This window comes from Marmota monax, unplaced genomic scaffold (assembly GCF_021218885.2).
Source record: "Marmota monax isolate L192 unplaced genomic scaffold, Marmota_monax_Labrador192_F-V1.1 WCK01_AAM20220418_F8-fsc00055, whole genome shotgun sequence".
Taxonomy (NCBI): Eukaryota; Metazoa; Chordata; class Mammalia; order Rodentia; family Sciuridae; genus Marmota; species Marmota monax.
In genome coordinates, this window is record NW_026695205.1 from 1327739 (window position 1) to 1349525 (window position 21787).

A 21787-nucleotide genomic window follows, 5' to 3' on the forward strand; every position below is an offset into this window, starting at 1 on the left:
TTACTTTGTTCAAACAGCTAATCTCTCAAGCTATAATCTGAGAGGTCGAGGACCACACTTTAGAACTAAATTAGCAATTTTGATGATGGGTGCTCCAGGAAAGCAAAGAAAGAAGCTTGAAGAATTATGTATGTGGCAGAATACAAGCTGCTCACAATTCTGACAGATCTGGGTTCAAACCACAAATGATTATTGTGAGGTAACCTTGTCAAGTCACTAACACTGTTTCTTATTCTACAAATAAGAACTGTTATGGTTTATATATGAGGTCATGTGTGAAACAATGCAAGAAAGTTTATAGATGAAATGACTGGGTTATGAGGATTTTAACTCAATCAGTGAATTAATCCCCTGATAGGGATTAACTGGTTGGTAACGGTAGGCAGGTAGGGTATGACTGGAGGAGGTGGGTCCCTGGGGGCATGCATCTGCAGTACATATTTTGTCCTTGTTGAGTGGAGCTCTTTCTGTTTTCTGGTGCCATGTTCTGAGCTGCTTTCCTCTATCACACTCTTCTACCATGATGTTTGTTCTGCCTCATCTTGGGCCCCAAAGAATGGAGATGGCTGTCTATGGACTAAGCCTTTTGAAACAGTGAACCCCCAAATATACTCTTCCTTCTCTAATTGTTCTTGTCAGGCCTATTGGTCACAGTGGTTAAAAAGCTGATTAAAACAACAAATGAAAGCATTTACAGATACAAAGAGTACTTGGTATAATGCCTGGCAAATGGTGTACATTCAACAGAAATCAGATCTACCCATGTAACCATACTTTTCCCACATTACCAGCCAATCAGACATTTCTGTTCTCCAAAAGTTTACATTTTTCAACTTGCCTAATTTCTACATCTTTCATACAACATATACTTCCCAGTTCCAGGCAAACACTGATCGCTTACATTTCTGGAATCCAAAAAATCTATAAATCTACAACTGCTCAAACACAAAACTATGTGAAAGAATCAATACTTCAGCACTGAAAGGGGCTCTGGTTAGTCCCCCCACAACTCTGGGTAACTCCTACTCTACAGCATCACTAACATGGTTATCCAATCTTTAGCTGTACATTTTTTGGTGATAAGTTGCTTATTTCCTGACCAATTCATTTTGTATCTCTAACACCTGACTCACAGTAGTTATCTGATAATTAGAAATCAAGGATAACTCTAATTGTTAAAAATTTCAGTCTTTTAAAGGAACCAAAACCTGTTCCTATATATTGCCTCTACTCAAAAGAATCACAGAACCTTCACAACTAGACACAACTCCAAAGATATTCTAGTCTACTTCCTTCATTTTACTGAGAATACAAAGAGGAGAAATAAACACTCTTACATCTCTCTCTCTGGTTAAGTCAATCAACCAACAGCATGCATAGCTTCTGAGATGAAGACTCACCGCTTAGGTTTGAAGACAACTTTCTGTCCTCCTTCAAGTATCAGTAAGGCTTTCAGCTGAGTCCCTTTATAACCTACATCGGCTTTAATGATTTTCTTGGTGGCCATGGCATGCATAATTGCCCCCAGCTCTGGTGTCTCTTCAGGGTACACTTCTCGGGGTACTACCCACTGGGCTGCAATCTCCCATGGTGATTGCAAGGTGTGGTCCAGCTTGGGTGCCAACTCCACCCGCAAGCCAGTCATCATTCGGTGAAAAGCCCTCTGGTCCTCCCGGTTGGCAGCTGATGTATCTAAGTTGTCAATCAGGAAAACTTTGGTGAAGATAAAGATGACAAGGAGTATTGCTAACAGCACAACTCGCTGCTTAAGCTTCATGGTGACCTCTTTTCTTCCTCCCCTAACCCACTCTCTCACTTATTAAAGAGAGCAGGTGGTGATGGTCAGCAAGGAGATTCCATGATTACACACACTCGTCCATTTCTTCACTGGAGTGCCCCCACAATTCCTGCAAGTCAAATACAAAGCAAAATTTGGTCAGGAATTCTGTCCTACCCCTATATAAGACTCTAGCATGTTATTTACCCTTCTGGAATTGCTAATCCCAAATTTAAGAAGACCCAATAATTTAAAATAAACTACTCTTGAGAAGGACCTTATTTACAAGTAAGAACTGGGTACTGAAAGTGAGGAAATATCCCTGTTTTAATTGGGATGCAGAACCACCTAGGAGTTCTTTGGGTGTACATGGCTAATAATTAACAAAACGATGAGGAAAAAGAAATACAACAAAAGCAAAACTTTCAGACGTGCATAGTTTCTTAACTTTCATTTTTCTCTTTTCAAAATCCATTATGGACTTCTGAATATTCAAACCCACCAGTTTTTGGTTACTTTTCCAGTTCTTATCTTCTTCAAATACAAATTGTATGATACTTTGTAGGACAGGAACTCATAAAAAATGCCAAAGAATTTCTTGTAGAAATAGAGAAAGCAATCATGAAATTCATATGGAAAAATAAAAGACCCAGAATAGCAAAAACAATGCTAAGCAGGAAGTGTGAATCAGGCGGTATAGCGATACCAGACTTCAAACTATACTACAGAGCATTAGTAACAAAAACAGCATGGTACTGGTACCAAAACAGGCGGGTGGACCAATGGTACAGAATAGAGGACACAGAAACCAATCCACAAAACTACAACTATCTTATATTTGATAAAGGGGCTAAAAGCATGCAATGGAGGAAGGATAGCATCTTCAACAAATGGTGCTGGGAAAACTGGAAATCCATATGCAACAAAATGAAACTGAATCCCTTTCTCTCGCCATGCACAAAAGTGAATTCAAAATGGATCAAGGAGCTTGATATCAAATCAGAGACGCGCCGTCTGATAGAAGAAAAAGTTGGCTACGATCTACAGTCGGTGGGGTCGGGCTCCAAATTCCTCAATAGGACACCCATAGCACAAAAGTTAATAACTAGAATCAACAAATGGGACTTACTCAAACTAAAAAGTTTTTTCTCAGCAAAAGAAACAATAAGAGAGGTAAATAGGGAGCCTACACCCTGGGAACAAATCTTTACTCCTCACACTTCAGATACAGCCCTAATATCCAGAGTATACAAAGAACTCAAAAAATTAGACAATAAGAGAACAAACAACCCAATCAACAAATGGGCCAAGGACCTGAACAGACACTTCTCAGAGGAGGACATACAGTCAATCAACAAGTACATGAAAAAATGCTCACCATCTCTAGCAGTCAGAGAAATGCAAATCAAAACCACCCTAAGATACCATCTCACTCCAGTAAGATTGGCAGCCATTATGAAGTCAAACAACAACAAGTGCTGGCGAGGATGTGGGGAAAAGGGTACACTTGTACATTGCTGGTGGGACTGCAAATGGGTGCAGCCAATTTGGAAAGCAGTATGGAGATTTCTTGGAAAGCTGGAAATGGAGCCACCATTTGACCCAGCTATTCCCCTTCTCGGTCTATTCCCTAAAGACCTAAAAAGAGCATGCTACAGGGACACTGCTACATCGATGTTCATAGCAGCACAGTTCACAATAGCAAGACTGTGGAACCAACCTAGATGCCCTTCAATAGACGAATGGATAAAAAAAAATGTGGCATTTATACACAATGGAGTATTACTCTGCATTAAAAAATGACAAAATCATAGAATTTACAGGGAAATGGATGGCATTAGAGCAGATTATGCTAAGTGAAGCTAGCCAATCCCTAAAAAACAAATGCCAAATGTATTCTTTGATATAAGAAGAGTAACTAAGATCAGAGTAGGGACGAAGAGCAGGAGAAGAAGATTAACATTTAACAGGGATGAGAGGTGGGAGGGAAAGGGAGAGAGAAGGGAAATTGCATGGTAATGGAAGGAGACCCTCAGGGTTATACAGTGGAGGGGGTAGAGAGAGAGGAGAGGAGGGGAGGGGAGAGGTGGGGAGGGGGGAGGGTGGAGGATGGGAAAGGCAGCGGAGCACAACAGACACTAGTATGGCAATATGTAAATCAATGGATGTGTAACTGATGTGATTCTGCAATCTGTGTATGGGGTGAAGGTGGGAGTTCATAACCCACTTGAATCAAAGTGTGGAATATGATATGTCAAGAAATTTGTAATGTTTTGAACAACCCACAATAAAAAATTAAAAAAAAAAATGCCAAAGAGGTTGCAGAGAATAATAACTCCTCCAAATATCCATTGCCAGCAATCCTGAACAGATTAGAACTGTTACTTATGTATTTAAACCACCCACAGACACATATCTCTACTTAATTAGTCTTTCACTAATTGTTTTTCAAAATTAAAATCCCTGCAAAAAATGTATAATCAAATCTGGATAAATTAAGGAAAAACATTTCCCTATGTCATCTGGCCATTAGAATATGACAGAAAACTAATGAAACCTGGCACTACAATACTACTAAGTCTAGAATGGTCAGGTGCACAAAGGATATTAATGGTGTTCACCTAAAGAAGTGTTGCTTCCAGTATGAGCTGACTGCACTCTGGGAAATTCTCAAGCTAGAAGATTCCAAATACAATATTTTTGCAAGGGTGTCAAGAACATATAGTTCAGTCTCATTTGCATACCGAGAGGTTGCTTTTCACTCCACAGGACCATTTACAAACATGCACAAGCATATTGCTCTGCTATATGTCTAAAGAGAATGCGGCACTGCGGCACTGGGGTAAGAAGATGATGACAAGAAGATAACAGGGTACTGGTTTGCTCTCCAATCATTTAACAACTCAAACCTTTAATCGAAGAAATAAAATCATAACAAATGATAGAGCAAAGGGCTGAGGCTAAGATACTCAGTCTGTCTAGGGCTGAGGTTATGGCTCAGTGGTAGAAAGCTTGCCTGATGTGTGTGAGGAACTGGGTTTGATTCACAGCACCACATGTAAATACATAAATAAAATAAAGGTCCATTGACATAGATACTCCATCTACATTTGAGATTGCTACCCTGGTACGGTAACAACAGCTGTTAACAGTCTAAAAAACATGTTCTAAGGGCAACACTTTGTCATAACCCAGCTGATGTGAAGTTTATTCTCAGTGATTAACCACTCCTTTCTTGCTCATTTTTATGAAGAAAGCATAAAGTGAGAGTCAAATTCTAATTATTCCCAGCCACCTGTTTTGCTTCATCATCAACTCCCAGGAAGTAATTATTAGCTGAAACAAAGACAATTCAAGTGCATCTAAAATGTAACTGTGATGATATCAAATTTAGTATGGAACTCAGTACAGCAGTTCCCTGTGACTACTGATAACAGCAGTGTCGGGAGAGCGGGTTTCCGATACTGTTGCTAGTTCTAACCCAACCTAAACCACACAATGTTTTCAATTATTTGTTCAACAGTACACTTCTGAGGCAGCAGTGACAAAAGGCAATATGGAAGTCTACCTGCATCGGCAATGCAGACACCTACAGATGCATACGGTACAGTTCTGGCGTGAAGGGGTTAGGTAAGCAGGCTTATCCTTTCTACAAAACATTATCTAATGGTGTGGTGCATTTCATGCAGAATAAAGAAAATCCACTCTCAAACTATGTAAACATATAGTATACAGGTTCAGACTGTGTTTTGTTATGTTTCTTTTTGTTTTGTTTGTGGTGAGGAGATTGAGCCTAGAGCCTCATGCATGCTAGGCAACAGCTCTATCACTGAACTACACCCAGAGCCCTGATTTTGTTTTGTTTAAATTATCAATGCAATGAAAAGTTCTAGTAGTTCCAAAATTCATATAAGACAAATGAACTGATTTTGCAATCAAAGTTTGTGTGCTTTTAAGTTTTGAAATATTACCTTATGAATAGGCCTCAGAAGAACACACTCACCAAGTCAAGGTTGCAAATAATTCATTCACTCAGCTAGGACAGATATATTACTGGAACTGAAGAATTTCAATGTTACATTATATCACTATTTACCTCTGAAGACTGGTAGTAAGGGCAGGTTAAAAAAAAAAAAAAACAGGCTGAGCAAGCATTCATGTTTGTGATTGATTAGTCACCACATCCTGGTAGAAGAAGTAAGATCGTGATTTTGCAATGTTCTTTACCACTGCCTTCCATTTCCAGACACCAACTTACTGCAGTGTCCCCATCACCTCCTACTGGACTCCAGAAAGAACTGGCTTCTGGCTTCCAGGCTCTCAATCCAGCCCACTTACTACAGCCAAAATTAGGTTTCTGATCACTCAACCACCTTTTGACAGTGCACATTCCTTAGCAAGGCATCAAAGCCCTACCCTAAATGGCTTTAAGCCAGACATCCTTCTCATTGTTCTTCTTCTCAGTTTACACTAAATGGACCATTTGAACACAACCTTCCAGTCATGTGTAGTTGCCCCTTTGCCCCTACCACTCCTCACTCCTGAAAATCCTCAAAATCCCTTTCTCTGACCTTTTATTCCCATCTCCTTCCCTTTCGAGGCTCATCTCCAAGGCTGTTTTTGGACCCTCCTGCACACTCTATGGTAAATTCTCCCTCCTTTCAGCCAGTACATAACTACTTTGTGCCATGTATAATACCTTCTCATATACAGTTCTTAATACCCCTTGCAGAATCTAGCTCCTTAGAAGGGTCCACTTTATTCCTTTATGTTCGAGAGGATGCCCAAGACAAGGTATCCAGGCTATATTATTGTCCTTTCTTATTGAGACAAGCAGCATACTATATAATCTGCAAACCAGATTTGTAGGAAAAAAAAATCCCCATTTAAGATACTAAGGAAATAAAAGCAAGATCATGGGTATATTCCAAACTATTCATAAAAACCTCCCTAGCATTCCCAGAGGAGTGTACCTGCTATATTTCATGCCGCCCTGACTTCCTACTATAAATGTCTCACATTGTCGCACAATGTCCAGTTATATTATGGTCATTTATTGTCATGTTTCTGTTATATGGAAAAAAAGCCTACCTCAAAGGACAAGTAGTTTCAAGGTAGTAACACAACTCAAAAAAATGTTACAATATAAAAAAGCCAGTGTAAATGATACATTTGTAAATAGCTTTCACACTAAAAGCTGGCTTCAACTGGGAGTTCTGGAAAGTAGACCTTTACAAGGAAACTTCCTACTGAACCCTGGCTTCACTCTCAGCTCCACCAGCTACATAGGGCTCCCCACGCAGCTCTTTTACTCTAGTTCTTCACAGACACACACACCACCATCCTACACGGGTGATAAACATTTTTATAAAGGACAAACATGACCGTAAAGTTGTTTCCAGAGAAGAGATATAGATTCCACGGGAAAAAGTGAGATCTTAGTGTAAAATTCTCAAATTTAAAAATCTGACTGATGTTGGAGGAACAGATACACAAAAATATGTCAGTGCAAAGGTCTAGAAATCACATGACAAAATCCAACATATATGACTGCTAAAGAATATAACAATACCTGTCCAATGCTTACTACTTTACTGGAGATATTATGAGCCACTAGTGGGATTCTAAGCCTCACTAGTACCAGAGTCCCTTTGGATTGCCCTCTAATTTTGGTTGACGATTTCACACTTACTACTTCTGAAGTTACAGAGAAGAAATCCCAACCTTTGTTCATAGCAACTAAAAGTGGAAATCTCAGTAAACAAAAAAGCTTCACTTTTTTTGCATTTCCAATTCAATGTTCAAGACAGGCTCTTAATACATAAGTGGTATACAACAAACACCCTTTTTGATTAAGTGCCACAAGGCAAATCAACGTTCAGTTACAAGTATTTCATGCAGAGGACTAGTATCGGAGATCTGTGGCAGAGGGGTAGAATTCACTTAATAACTACTACATGATAATATTTATCTCCCTCCCCTCCATCCTGAATAGAAACTACAACAAACTTCTTTCCTGCTAATTGCCAGTTTCAGCAAAATTCTGAAGGTTTGGTGAGTATAAGAAGTAAGATCTGGGCTGGGTCTGTGACTCAGTGGCAGAGTGCTTGCCTAGCATGTTTGAGGCCCTGGGTTTGATCCTCAGCACCACATAAAAGTAAAGGAGGGCTGGGGTTGAGGCACTGAGTTCGATCCTCAGCACCACATAAATGTAAATTAAAGATATTGTGTCCACTTAAAAAACTTTATATATATTAAAAAAAGGAAACAAATAAAATAAAGGCACGCTGTCCATCTACAACTACCAAAAAAAAAAAAAAAAGATCTGAATTTATTAAGAGCTTTTTGTTGACTGTCTACAAAGATAGACACCAACAACTCCTCCCATTAAGAGGTAGAGCCTACTTTTTGTCCTCCTGAATTTGGGATGGTTTGTAGCTTGCTTTTTTTTTTTTTTTTTTTTCCTTTTTTTAATTGGTCATTTTTAGTTATACATGAAATAGGATTCATTTTGACATAATTATAAAAGCATGGAATATAATTTGTTTTAATTCAGTCTCTAGTACTTCCCCTTTCCTTCCTCCTTTTCCTTTCCTTCTACTGATGCAACTTTGCTGTGACCAACAGAATGCAGTGGAAGTAACTATGTGCCATATCTGCACCTCGCTGCTACCTCTAGTGGCTTCCATTTTTACTCTTGGGATCTAGCCACCATGTAAAGAAGCTTGAGCTAGACAACAAAATGAATGACCTATACAGAGAGAAGCCTGGCTGGCTCCTAGCTATCCTGGCCACTGCAGCTGAAATGCCAGACAGTGAAATGAAGTTATCAAGGGCATTCTAGTCTTAGTTGAATTGCCTGCTGAATAGAGCCACACAAGTGACCCCAACTTATATCACGTGGACAGGAACCAAGCAGCTGAGAGCAGCTGACCTAAAAATCTGAAGCCTCTAAATTTGGGAGAGCTGTACAACATTCTTACATCTATTCTCATCTATCGACTCTTTTGGAGATATTAAATATACCAGGAGAAAGGACATGGGACTAAAAACAACTCTTTCAGGGAGGAAGAAAACATTAAATTAACTATTAAATGTAAATAAAGATTCAAACTGTTAGGTCATACTTGTAAATAATTTAACACCATTTTTTTTTTTTTAAGACAAGTCTTGCTAAGTTGCCCAGGCTAGCCTCAAATTCTCAATCCACCCACATCAGTCTCCCTGGTAGTTGGGATTACAGGTGCACACCACCACACCTGGTTTATTAATGCTTCCTGTGGAACAATATACTCACAATAAAAGTTATATGACACTTCTGTCTTTCCAACCATCACTGTAGATTTTTAGGAAGATACATAATTAAGAAAGTCTCAATGATAACACAAGGGCTAGGGATGTAGTTCAGTGGTAGAGCACTTGTCTACCATGTGCAAGGCCTTGGGTTCAATCATTTAAAAAGTTTAACACAAGAAGAAATAGATTCTTGTGTTAACAAGAATCTCAACAGGATTACTAAAATGGACTTATAAAACTTTAGAGCTCTATTCAGACATATGTAGCTCAATCAAGGCTCACCTTACACAAAGTATACATACTCAGTTGATAATGCTTAATCTTTATATTTTAGCCAATTCATAACAGCAAAACCACAACCCTTCAGTATGAAAAGTAGACACACACATTTTACCCCTGGGCTGAGTCTTTTTTGCTTTTTAACTGGTGGTGACATTACAGCACTGTGTTAATTATTAACTATTATGAATTTATATCCCTTGCCCCTTAGATATAAATGTAGTTTCTCCTGATTAGTGTCAGTGGTTATAAGTAAAATCAAGAGCATTCAACAATCTTTCCACTTAGCAACGTGTTCTTCCTTCCAGGAAATCAAAATCTCCAATACCAAACAGCAAGTTTTTATTACCTAAGTAAACATCAAGTACTCCCAGAAAATGAGCCCACTTCTGCTCTGCTACCTACTTGCCTGCCACAACAGCACATTCTTCTCCCTCTTTCTCTTTAAATGGAAGTCTTCAACTAAAATTCAAAACTAATACAAAATAATTAGATAGTGTCTATAGGTATTTTTCCTTTCATTGCCAATTCTCCACTTAAGAAATAGCTTCTTAATTCACCTTCTTATTCTAAATAAAAGCTTTCTATAGCAGAGGAGAAAAGAACATATACTATGGATTCAGAACACCTGTGTCTGACCAGGCACCATACAGCATGCCTGTAATTCCAGCTACTTAGTAGGCTAAGCAAAACAATCACAAGTTCAAAGCCAGGCAAACTTACCTTTTTAAAAAAAGGGTTGGAGTACAGCTCAGTGGTAAAGTGCCACTGAGTTTAATCCCCAGTATCAAAAAAAAAAAAGGAATGCCTGGGCCTGAATGCATGGTTACCACCTAATGTGGGACCTGGGACTCAGTTTCCACATGTGAAAAATGAAAACAGAGAGCACTACTACCTAACTTACAGGGTTTGTTAAAAGTGAATGATAGGGCTGGGGACGTGGCTCAAGCGGTAGCACGCTCGCCTGGCATGCGAGCGGCCCGGGTTCGATCCTCAGCACCACATACAAACAAAGATGTTGTGTCCGCCGAAAACTAAAAAAAAATATTAAAATTCTCTCTCTCTCTCTAAAAAAAAAAAAAAAATGAATGATATTACCATGGATACTGTGCTGACTTGTGCCTAGAAGAGCCATACTAATCACTTTAGTCACTGTTAAAAAATCCAAAGATGACCTCCTAACAGAAGAAAGAATGGCAAAGAAAATAACCCTCACTGGAGTCAAAATCCTATAGTATTTTATTTTCAGTTACATAACTAGAGGCCTAAAGAATGTGTGTGTGTTTGTGTATCTAAAATTAACAGTTTAGTAGTAAATAGTAGTCTTACATCCCTGAACCAAATTTCTTCTCAAATCTGTAGAAGTAGATAAAAAATGTAAGTGAATAGGTATCTTCAAACTACAATGTGAAGCAAAAGACTGGGAATCTCTATCACCAATTTAACCTGTTTCTTTTCTCTACAAAGTTCAATTCTACTATATTCAATGTAACCAAAAGAGACACTCACTCTATTTCACACACAAAGCTGAAATCAAATGTCTTTCACAGTAGTCGTCGGTTTCAAAAACTAGTTTTAAGCCAGACAACTCTGCATGTCCTAAAGCTCTTAAGACAAATCTTGAGGGCCAGGGTTGTGGCTCAGTGGTAGAGTGCTCGCCTAGCATGCATGAGGCATTGGGTTTAATCCTCAACACCACATAAAAATAAAATACAGACATTGTGTCCACCTAAAACTAAAAAATAAATATTAAAAAAAAGATAAGCCTTGAGAAAGTTTCAGGCATATAAAACCTAATTCATACATAGTCAAAAGTAGTTGGAGTGTTAGATTTACCTTGTTTTCTCGACCACTTAAACATTCATACAGTATCTATAACCTGACACTCTTATGTAAGGTCCTCTTTATCAGCTCCTTGTGAAGGTAGTCAACTAAAAGGCATTAACGATGTGTTGAGGCAGGTTTTTCTTCTTGGGTGTGAAAGTAAAAATGAAATAAATAGGCAAGAGTGTTTTCTCTTTTTGGAAAAAACCCTGCAATCTGTCCTGTGTAATCTTTAATTCAGGGAAACCCTCTAACTTTCCTTGAAAACTGGAAAAAAAAAATCAGCACATACTGCTAGCAATAGGATTTGTTTCAAAAAACCAAGATAGTCATTGTTCAGTGATCTAGATACTCAATGGAAATGAGTATGAATTTGCATGCTTTAAATTAGCCAGGTATAATGAAGTTTCTTATGTTTTAGGTATTTCACTCCTCAATTGCCAATGCATAACCACCAATTAAGGCTATATTATAGAATGCAATTACTATACAGTGTAGGGATATGGAATTTCAAATAAGATTTTCCTCCAGCTTTTTATATCCTTACCTTTTGTGTGCATGTGTGGTACTAGGGATTGAGCCCAGGGCACTCTACCACTGAGCTACAACCCCAGCCTTTTTTATTTTAATCTGAGCCAAGATCTTGTTAAGTTTCTCAGGCTAGCCTGGAACTTGTGATCCTTTTACCTTAGCTACCAGAGCAGTTAGGATTACAGGCGTGCACCGCCTCACCAGGCATACTTTCATTTTAAATGTTAAATTTGCCAGTTCTTGGGAAGGTTATAAGCTCTATGTAACAACTGTACCTCAATTTTTTCTGTTGAGATAAGGTCTTGCTATGCTGCCCAGGATGGCCTTGAACTCATGGGCTCAAGCAACCCTGCTGCCTGGGACTATAGGTGTGCCATTGTGTCCAGCTAGCACTTCAATGTTTAACCTTATATTCTAGGGTATGGCAAAGTGAGAGTCCACGGGAAAACACTTTCAGAAATATCTGAATCTCAAAGAGGCCTGTACTGAAGTGATAGCTGGGTGCTTTCAGGAATGATCTCTTTGTTAGAATACACAGCACACCTACACTTTTTGGCATACTTGTCTCTCTAGTATATTGTGAGTCCCTTGAGAACAGGAAATATATTTTACTCTCTCTTTATATTTTCAAGAGCTTAGCACAGTGCAGGGCATGTGAGTGTCACTTGATAAATGTCTGTTGAATTAAGAAAAGTGAAGAGCAAGGAAGAGCAACTTCTGTGGTTATAAGCATTTCTTCTGAACAAGTAACACTGGGGTGTAAAGATGAACTTTTACAGATATAGGGAAATAAGCCCTAGAGGGCTGAGGATGTGGCTCAAGCGGTAGCGCGCTCGCCTGGCATGCGTGCGGCCCGGGTTCGATCCTCAGCACCACATACAAACAAAGATGTTGTGTCCGCCGAAAACTAAAAAAAAATAAATAAATATTAAAATTCTCTCTCTTAAAAAAAAAAAAAAAAAGCCCTAGAAAGAATTCAGATAGTACAGTAAAAATAGAGAAGTATTTAATACATTTACCAATTTTATACACTGATTTTTAAATTACTGAAGTTGCTGTCTTCTGTATACCCTGATCCCACCTTTCTAGGCTACTGCTATTACTAATCTGGTTCCTGATGATAGCCTGGATTAAGAGTAAAGATCTGGGAATGCTAAGAGGAAGAATGGAGACTGCTAGAGAAGACACTGCCCAAGAATGATACAACACAGGACTGAAACCATATCTTCAAGTATCACTGCCTGAAAAACTACTGCTTTCATACTATATACTTTTTAAGACAGGAAGAAGTACACAAACATACGCATCTATACAAGGTGCAAATTCACTGAGCCAAATAAGAAATGAATAAAAAAGGTCTTTTTGCTGCCAAATCATGGTTATCAAGTTCAAGTACTAATACTCAGAAGAGCTGCTAGAACATCATGTAGCTGCTTTACATTCAATCTCTGGAAGCAGCATGATCTGGGTTTCTACTCCCCAGAAGATTAGAAGTTGTACACAAGCTTTCCTGCCCCCGAAGGAAAGGACAAGCTGACTAATTTAAAGCAGATTAAATAATTCAAAAAGCAGAGGGGCCAAACACGTACATTTCTCAATCACCCCAAAGCCTTGCTTAATTACTGTCAGTGATGTATGCTAGTAATCATAACCTTGAGATAATAAAAAAGGTTAAACTATGTTGTTTAAAAAGAAGCAAAATATATAATACATTGTAAGAAGTTTTCCATAAAAAATATGGCTAAAATAAGAATTTTTGAATACAATACCTTATTTTCCGACAACATTTGGCAAACAAGGTATTGCCACACCACAGCAGAACATCAAGAGTCCAGAGCATGAAATGACAGATTTTACTACCTCACCCTATACATGATTCTATCCTCTTGACACATTTATAATTTTATATCCTTGACCTCCTTTTATAATGTACTCAAATTAGCACACTCTTCTCAAAGGGGCTATTTCCTTGCCACAAAGTACTGAAATCAAACACAAACCAAAGCACAATGTCTCCTTTCTTTATCAGTCTCCATTTCTTATATCATACTGGGATAGCAGATGCACCCCAACATGTTTTAGGTCCACAGATAGGCATTTCTTCATTTGTTTTTGGTAAGAAAGACCAAATCAGAAGCAAGACCTTTACATTACATTCTCTTCTAGGCATTTCTATGTTAAACATTCTGTCATGCTGATATTTTAAGTTGGTCAGAAGCTGGTTTCAGCAGTAAAGTAAGGCCTTCTGTTCTGTACCCCAAGCCCACACTAATACATGCATTAGGCTTTAGGAATTATGGAGGCAGCTAAACGAAGGCAAAGAGGGAGAGTGAACAGGTGTGGAAGGAGGAGTTGCCCAACATAGGGCATGAGAGAATGTCATCAGTCAATGCTGCTAACATGGTCATTATCAAGAACTCTAAGGCTTTTGTTTGTTTGTTTGTTTTTGGTACTGTGGATTGAACCCAAGGGCACCTAACCACTGAGCCACTTCCCCAGCGCACCCCACCTTTTTAAATTTTGAGACAGAGTCTCACTAAGTTGCTGAGGCTGGCCTCAAACTTGTGATCCTCCTACCCCAGCCTCCTGAGCCACTGGGATTATAGGCATGCACCACCACAAGTGGTTCTAAACTCTTTCAGTAATGCAAAAACACTGACTACTCATCTAACTGCTCAGTTAGTCACCCTAGCCATCACAGGCTGGAGGAGCAAGTCTGTGAAGATGTACTTGACTGAAACCTGTATAGGCTGCAACTAGCTAGAACACTATAAGGACCCAGCTTCAAGACAGCTCCAGCAAATAACACCCTTCACAGATACGTACCTCCACAGCATATTTCTAACAGGAAATCTGAAACACATTTTTCTTGACTTTTTTTCTCTTCATAAAAAGAGGAACTAAACAATTTGGCATCTATACTAGGCTATTTCTTCTTCCCTCAAACAATTTTCAATTCAGCCATTCAACAGATATTTCTTGTACACCTATTATGTACTAAGCACTGCTATCTGCCTGTTACAACAAACTGTAGGGCCTCAGTATAACTGTGCTCCCCACCCCAATTCACAAAACTACCTGGCACTCAGTCTAGGTTTACAAGACAGTCTCCTTTTTCTCCTCTGCAAATGTGCACACAAAATGCAAACAGAAGCCTCCTCCCTCTATTATCAGAATATAGCAATCACCAAGAGGGGACTACTGTGGTTAGCTATTTTAAAAAGTTGTCAATTTAAGAAATGAAGTATCTGGATTCAAGGTTTACACCACCGAAATGATAGTCACACAAAGCACAGGAAGCTGAAGTCTGTCCTGAGAGTAAAGGAAACAAAGAAAATTTCATTTAGGAACTCAATAGTCAAAAGAGAAAAAACACAAGCTTTAAGGCTGTGTGAAAGAAAATCTAAAAATGAAAACCAAGAGAACTGACTAAAAGTGAAGGAATTATCAATTTAGCATAAAATAATTCTATGACACAAAGAATTATAATAAAGATGAAACTGACTTGTTTCCTAATCCAAAGCACCCAGAAAGAAAAAAGGGGCATGAGTTTTTATTCTTTCAACAAAATGCACCTATTACTATTTCTAAAGAAACAAAGCAAATCAACCTCACATCTTCATCAGGAATGTGATGAACTCCCAAAGTTCTTGATCATCTTTCACCTCCGTCCTTTTTTGTCACTGTATTTTGTCATGAATGAGGGGGATGAGTCTGAATTACTTGCAGTGCCTTGTTGTTATTCTTTTGACAAGCAATTTCAAATGTGGAAGACCTCCTGTTAACTGATTCTATTGTATGGTTCTGGGAGCCAAAGATCAACATCTTCACAAATTTTTAAGTTATTAATCCAGCTTCCCCACCCCCCACCCCCAGTGCTGGAGATCAAATCCAAGGCCATATGTGTGCTGGACAAGAGCTCTACTTGAGTTATAGCTCTAGCCCAATAATTTAATTTTAAATCTACCTCAGATTGGTTGAGTCTAGGCAACTAATTTAGTATCTTTAACACCTGTACCAGTTCTCAATGTCATGTCTGGTTGATAAATAATATATGTGGAAGCGCTCTAAGCTAAGCTCAAAGGTGCAGCATAAATTCAAGGAATGTAACACATAAGCACAATGAGGTCTTTAGCCCAATTTAAAAAAAAAAAAAAGCACAGTAAAATTGATGCACGACTTTACATTACAAGGATGATAGGCAGGGTTAATAACTGGCAATATTAACTTTACCTCATCACAGATTTATAAAGTCCTAGTGTCTCATTGCGAAAAGATTCCACATCATTGCTTCTATGTCACTACCCTCCAAGGTGAGAAATCAAACCTCCAGAGGGAAACCGGGTAAGGATGGCACTGACACCTGGCCTTAGATCCAAGTGGCAGTATCAAGCACCTCCCCTACTCCCAAATTATAAACTCCTTACCCATCCCAATGGTGATGTGGCCTTTAAAACGGCTAATTCCATAATGACCATCCGTGGCCCGTGCCCTCCACTTTTTCTCCAGTACCCTCTACTCCTCTTCCTATACGAAGACTGGCAGGTAACAAAAACCTGATTAAAACCAATGTCTTATCACTCTCCACAACCAAGGACACGGCTTGACCACGGTTCTCGTTCAGCATTAATGGCAACCTTTCGGTTAGCCCGTAATCGGGGGCCGTCACGCCCGGAAATGAAATCTCCAGCACAACCCACTGGGGACTACCGTATCATTTCCTTAAGTTGTGCCCGTCGCCAGCGCCGCGCGCACGACCCCGAGGAGACCGCGGGCCCCGGGCACGGCTGCCTCGCCTCGGGCCTGCAGGTCACCCGCGCCGCTCGGCCACGCGGCGGGCCCGGTAGGATCCCCGCCAGCGCGCCCTGCTCCAGGGCTGCCGCAACGGGCGCTCGGCACAACACGAGGCGGCAGTCGGGCCAGTCGCCTCTGGGGACCGCGCTCGGGCGCGAGAGCGTGTCACCAGAAGGACCCCGGGCGGCCCCAGGTAAGGCTCGCGCCTCAAGCGGGCCAGGAGGCGGCGGCCGAGGCCGCGTCCCCTCAGCAGCGACCGCCCGCAGGGAAGCACGGTCCTGCCTGCCTCCGAGCGGCGGCCACCGTGGCCCCCAACCCGGGACCCGCCCGAGGCGCCCCGGGACCGCGGAGGCACCCGCGCCCGACCCCGCGGGGAGGCGCCCCGCCCCCGGCGCGCGCCACGCACCGCGCCCCGCCCGCCGCCGGCCCGCACTTTCCCGCCGCGCCGCGCCGGGCGGGGGTCGCGCGCCCTCTCCGCCCCTGCGCCGCTCACCTGTCGGGCCCTAGGCTCGCTCCATGGCCGCCCGCGCGGTGCGGTGCGGCGCGGCCCCGGCCGCCCCCGCCGCCTCCGGGGAGGGGCAGCCCCACGCCGCTCTCACCGCCCCCAGCCGCCGCCGCCGCTGCGGCTCCCGCCCACCTCCGGCCCGGCCATTCCCTGGCCACCTCTCCGCGCCCTAGCCGGCGGTCCCACACCCACCCCCCGCCTCCACGGCCCCGACTCTTGGTACGGTCCCAGCGTAACGCCTTCCTCGCCGCCAATCCCGCGGCGCCCTTGGCGCGGCCCCGCCCCCGCCCCCGGTGGGCGGGGCCTGCCGGACGAGCTCCGGACCGCCCCGCGTAACCCCTTCGGTTCCGGGCGGGTCCCGCTTAACTCTCTCGGTCCCGGATCTCGTCTCGGCTTTCCTCCCCGCCCCGCTTACACAAACTGGCCTCCCGCTCTCTGGCCTTCGCTTTTTCTTTCCTGCTCTTCTGCAGGTGGGCAACCAGGCAATGGGACTGAAGAGTTGCAGTCCCATGATGAAGTTCTGTTTATGGGAAGCAGTCTCCTTTCTCCTTTTGGCCCTTTTAATTTGTCTTTCCTTGTGCTTGGAGGTTCTGCTCATCTAAAGGTAGCCTCCTTTGATGGAAAGAAGCCAGCCTCATCACACTGAGCACAAATCGCTTTTTCTTCCGACCAGTGCAGAGTTCCCTGCTACACACTTTGAGTGGTATTTAACCGAATTGTGAATCGTTTGCTGTAAAATTAGTTGTTTTACATGTGTACCTTGCAATGGACTGTAATCCTCATGAGGGCATGTCGGTGGCGTCTTGGACCCACATGCTCTGCAACCAGGGGCCCTGGATTAATGAAGGGAAGATTCTTCCTCCGCTTATGGTATATGCTTTCCGCTGACTTCATGCAGCACATCGACTGTATCATTCATTCAATGTATCTTGCATTTAGTGTGCCTGACTCTGATGTAGGACGGTATACGTTGCTCCATGGAATAGTACTTATGTGTCTGGAGGGAAGGTAGTGAGCTGCTACTTTTTTCAGGGAGGAAAGACTGAGCTGACTACCCCTCCCCTCACCACCCCCACAACAGTTCATTCAAGGAGCAAATTGTATTGGAAAGAACTCTCCTTTGTTGGCTGTATATTGAATGTGCCTCTTAATCTGTCTGAACATTAATTTCCTTATTTGGAAAATGGGAGTTAATCATAGTACCTGCTTTTCAGGGTTGTTGTATTAAATTAGGAAACGTGGGGAGAAGTACTTGCAAATCATTGTGTAAAGTTAGTTGTAATTCAGGTGTGTATTGAGCACTTTCTATCAGGAGATCCTAGATAAATAATTGGATTTGACACCCACCTGGATAATTTGGCTAGGGAGGAAGAATTAATCACTGCAAGGAACATACTGTCTAATGCAGAAGGCGTTGTATCTGCCTTTTACAGGATGTATTGAAAAGTTTGAGGGTCATTATCTGACCATGGAATATATAATTCTTGAGAAAATGAGCTGGGTGGTAATGAGAATCTACCTTATTTCTCTACCCAGGAACATAGTTCTGTCTGCAGTCAGCTAACCTCCCTGAACCTTGTTCAACTGCATAAGAAAATCGTAAAGCAAAAGGGTAAACCAACAGTTCTCTAAGACACTTTACCCAAAAGTGTCCTTTCTTCTGTGCAACTCTGGCAAGGACTGTGAGGGTAGACACTCCACCTGTCACTACTCAGGAGAAGGTCAGCTCATCCTGCAGTCTCGGTTTCCTGGACAAATGGTCCCCTCTGTGTTTAAGGATTTTTCAGAGAGGGAGGGCTCATGGCTTCTGGCAGCAACTCATTCCAGTGCTTAATTTCACATCCATCCATTCCACGTGCTGCAAGACAGATAATTTCTCCTCTTCTGTCCTTAGATATATAGAGCCCTGAGTTCAGGGCCTCTGTGTCAAAAGCTTTCGGACAGCAAAATTGTTCTGTCTTCCAGATATCTTTTTGCCAGAATACATTACCCAGGCCCTTTGTGACTGTGTGTGCAGCGCCAGCACCATGTCCAACACTCCATGACATCAGTGTCTGCCCACTACTCCAGTGACAGCATAGCAGATAATATATTTTAAGTGTCATGAGTGATGCAATCACTTTAGAAGGGAGGCTGCATGACTAGCACACAGCAAGCAACTGCGAGGAATACAGGATACTTAAATTATGCAGCACAGACTCATTACTGAAAGACTCAGAGTCCAGGCAGACAGTGTGGGCTGGATATTGTGAGGGAAGGAGAATTGAGGTGAGCAAAGTATGGGTAGGAGAAGAGGAACAATATGAACCAAAGTTAGGCTGTGCCATGTGAACTTATAACAGACATCCTGGGCAGATAATGCTTGGTAGGAGAAGTGTTCAATCATTTATTCATTAATTTATTTATTTAATGAATGTCTACCAAGTGTCAGGCACTGAGCTAGACCCAGGCCACGCATAGATAAAGAAGGCCTAATCCCTGTTCTTGAAAATTCACAGGTTAGGTAGAACCCCCACTTGGAAGATCAGAGCACTTTGTCAAGACTTATGTGATTCTCCTTTCAATACTCGTGGGATGTACTGTGAGTGTAAGTATCTGAGCTCTTTGCATCTCTCTCCCCTGTCTGCAATCCACAAGGTTCTTAAAGATGCAAACTGAGACTTTATTTCATCCCCACCCCCAGTAGAGTACCAGCTCTGCACTGACATGTTGCAGTGCATTGAATTGAAACCTGAGAGGGAATTTAAATGTCCCTCTCTAACTTTGGGCAGTGGAAATCTTCAACAGAGAAGTCTTGATTATTAGCCTTTGGGCCCCAGAGGCTCGTCCACGACCTGTGGAATTCAGGAGGCAGGTATAGTCCTTGTATGCCTGTCCAGACCCACTTCCTGTGAATTCCTTATCCTCCATCCTAAAAGGTCACTTGCTCTTTATTTCCTGTGCCCAGATGTGATCACACCAGTTCTTCACTCAGGTCACCCCATCACCTCCACCTGGAAATATTATGTGTCTCTAGTGCCACTTGCTCAGAAGCCTTTCATGGCCCTTCCAGTGGCTGGTGCTTCCCTCAACTTCTGAGAGCCAGCACTTCATTTGTACCTCTCTGGTGGGAGGGTTTGTGTTGAAGTCTTTGGGGACTGTCTGATGCCATTCCCATGGGTTATAAAGCCTTTGATGCCAAGAACAGTGTTGTTGACATCTGTCTCTATAGGGCCAATGCTGACTGTAGCCAGAGTAGACACGCCACTCGTGGAAGGGGAGCATGAGGTCAGTAAGGTCCTGCACAGGAGGGAATGGAGCGCTGAGGCTCCTCGCTTGCTCCCTTCATCATTGTAAGAATTTTCTAAAAATAGTTTCAGAATTTTCATGTCTCTGCCAATTTGTCAAGCCCCAGAACTCCAGCGACAGTCCCACAGTCCCAAGGCAGAAGGGGAGTCTCAAGATGCCTGCACACATGAAGGGAACACACACGCTTTTTTTGAACCCACCTAACATACCTACAATGATGGATCCCCTTGAAATTAATTAAGAGAATTGTACATCAAGCAGGTTGAGGGAGCCTAGGAAAGCGCGTGCCCATCCAAAGTGCTAGAAGCCTTGGAAAGGATGACCCGGAAGGTGAGTGAAGAAGGGCTCCTGTTCCTCCCTTCCCTGCCAGGAACACGTGCTCTGCCTCGCTGCCTCCCGGGGACATTTGTTCTCTGCATCAGGCTCTCCGTGGAGAACAGCTCCTGCATCTTTCCCAATGGAACAAATGCCTTTCTTTCATTTTGCCACCAGATCTGCAGAGCTACTCCCAGCACCCCCTTGCCTATGGCAATGGATGGCCCACTTAAACCTTCATGTGGCACCTCTGTAAATGCCATCTGAGCAAACCACTCACGTCCCAGCCACAGCATCACATAGCCCTTACGTGCACAGGCACACACCCAGCTCTCTGCAGAGACACTCTGCCTTGTGTTCTTAAAGTGGTGGAAATCTTTCAGTGATTTTTTTTCTACTCTAGTAACTTATTTTTTTAAAAGAGTGGCTTTACTGAGATATAACTTACATACCGTAAACCTCGCTTGTTTAGAGTTACAATTCAATGCCTTATAGTATATTAACAGAGTTAAATAACCACTGCTCTAATCCAATCTTAGGATATTTTTTGTCAACCCCCAAAGTAATATAGACCAGTTTCTCTTTTATTCTGAAAATAGATTTATCTGTGGAGTTCTATTTTTTAAATGTACACATTAAAAGCAAAAAAGAAAAATACAGTTAGGGGAAAGTTAGACTCCTAGAATTAATGAGAATGTAGAGGAGAGTGACCCTCAAAGCTGTCCTTAACTGCCATGTTTGGGAATAGTCATTTAATTAACCACTCCAAATTGTACACTTGTTGTGGCTTGTACTCCTCAGTAAATGTCTGGGGTCATGTCTTTGAACATTTCCATTTGTCGTGGCTCTCTCTATACCACATATGCCTCCAAATGGATTGAGCAGAGATAACACTTCAAATTGCAGTTCACTAATTCTTACAAGGCAGTGACTTCGTAATGTGCTTAGGTATGGGGCCTCTTGCACATGGGTTATACAGATTCTGTGTGTGTGTGTGTGTGTGTGTGTGTGTGTGTGTGATGGAAGCTCTTTAATTTTTATTAACTCAATTTAATCCATGAAGCAGTTGCAGTTACCCAGAAATTCTGTGTCCTCGAAGACTTCACTTTAAAGCTGGGTGTGGTGGTGCATGCCTGTAATCCCAGAGGCTCCAGAGGCTGAGGTAGGAGGATCACGTG

General features: G+C 41.9%; 1 protein-coding gene across 4 annotated transcripts in view; it reads right to left on the reverse strand.

Annotated features, from left to right (window-relative positions):
- Fam20b (FAM20B glycosaminoglycan xylosylkinase) overlaps window positions 1-17106 on the reverse strand; it is a 52041-nt gene extending 34935 nt beyond the window's left edge. The window contains exons 1-2 of one of the 4 annotated variants that reach the window (XM_046430101.2): window positions 16995-17106; window positions 1401-1907 (exon numbers count right to left, since the gene is read on the reverse strand). In XM_046430101.2, the coding sequence (XP_046286057.1) occupies window positions 1401-1777 (377 nt within the window). In that variant the 5' untranslated portion in view covers window positions 1778-1907; window positions 16995-17106. Of the gene's footprint in view, window positions 1-1400; window positions 1908-16134; window positions 16492-16994 lie in introns of those variants that run through there. The other 3 variants (XM_046430102.2, XM_058574499.1, XM_058574498.1) reach the window with 3 other exon arrangements.
- Between the last annotated feature and the right edge of the window lie 4681 nt (window positions 17107-21787).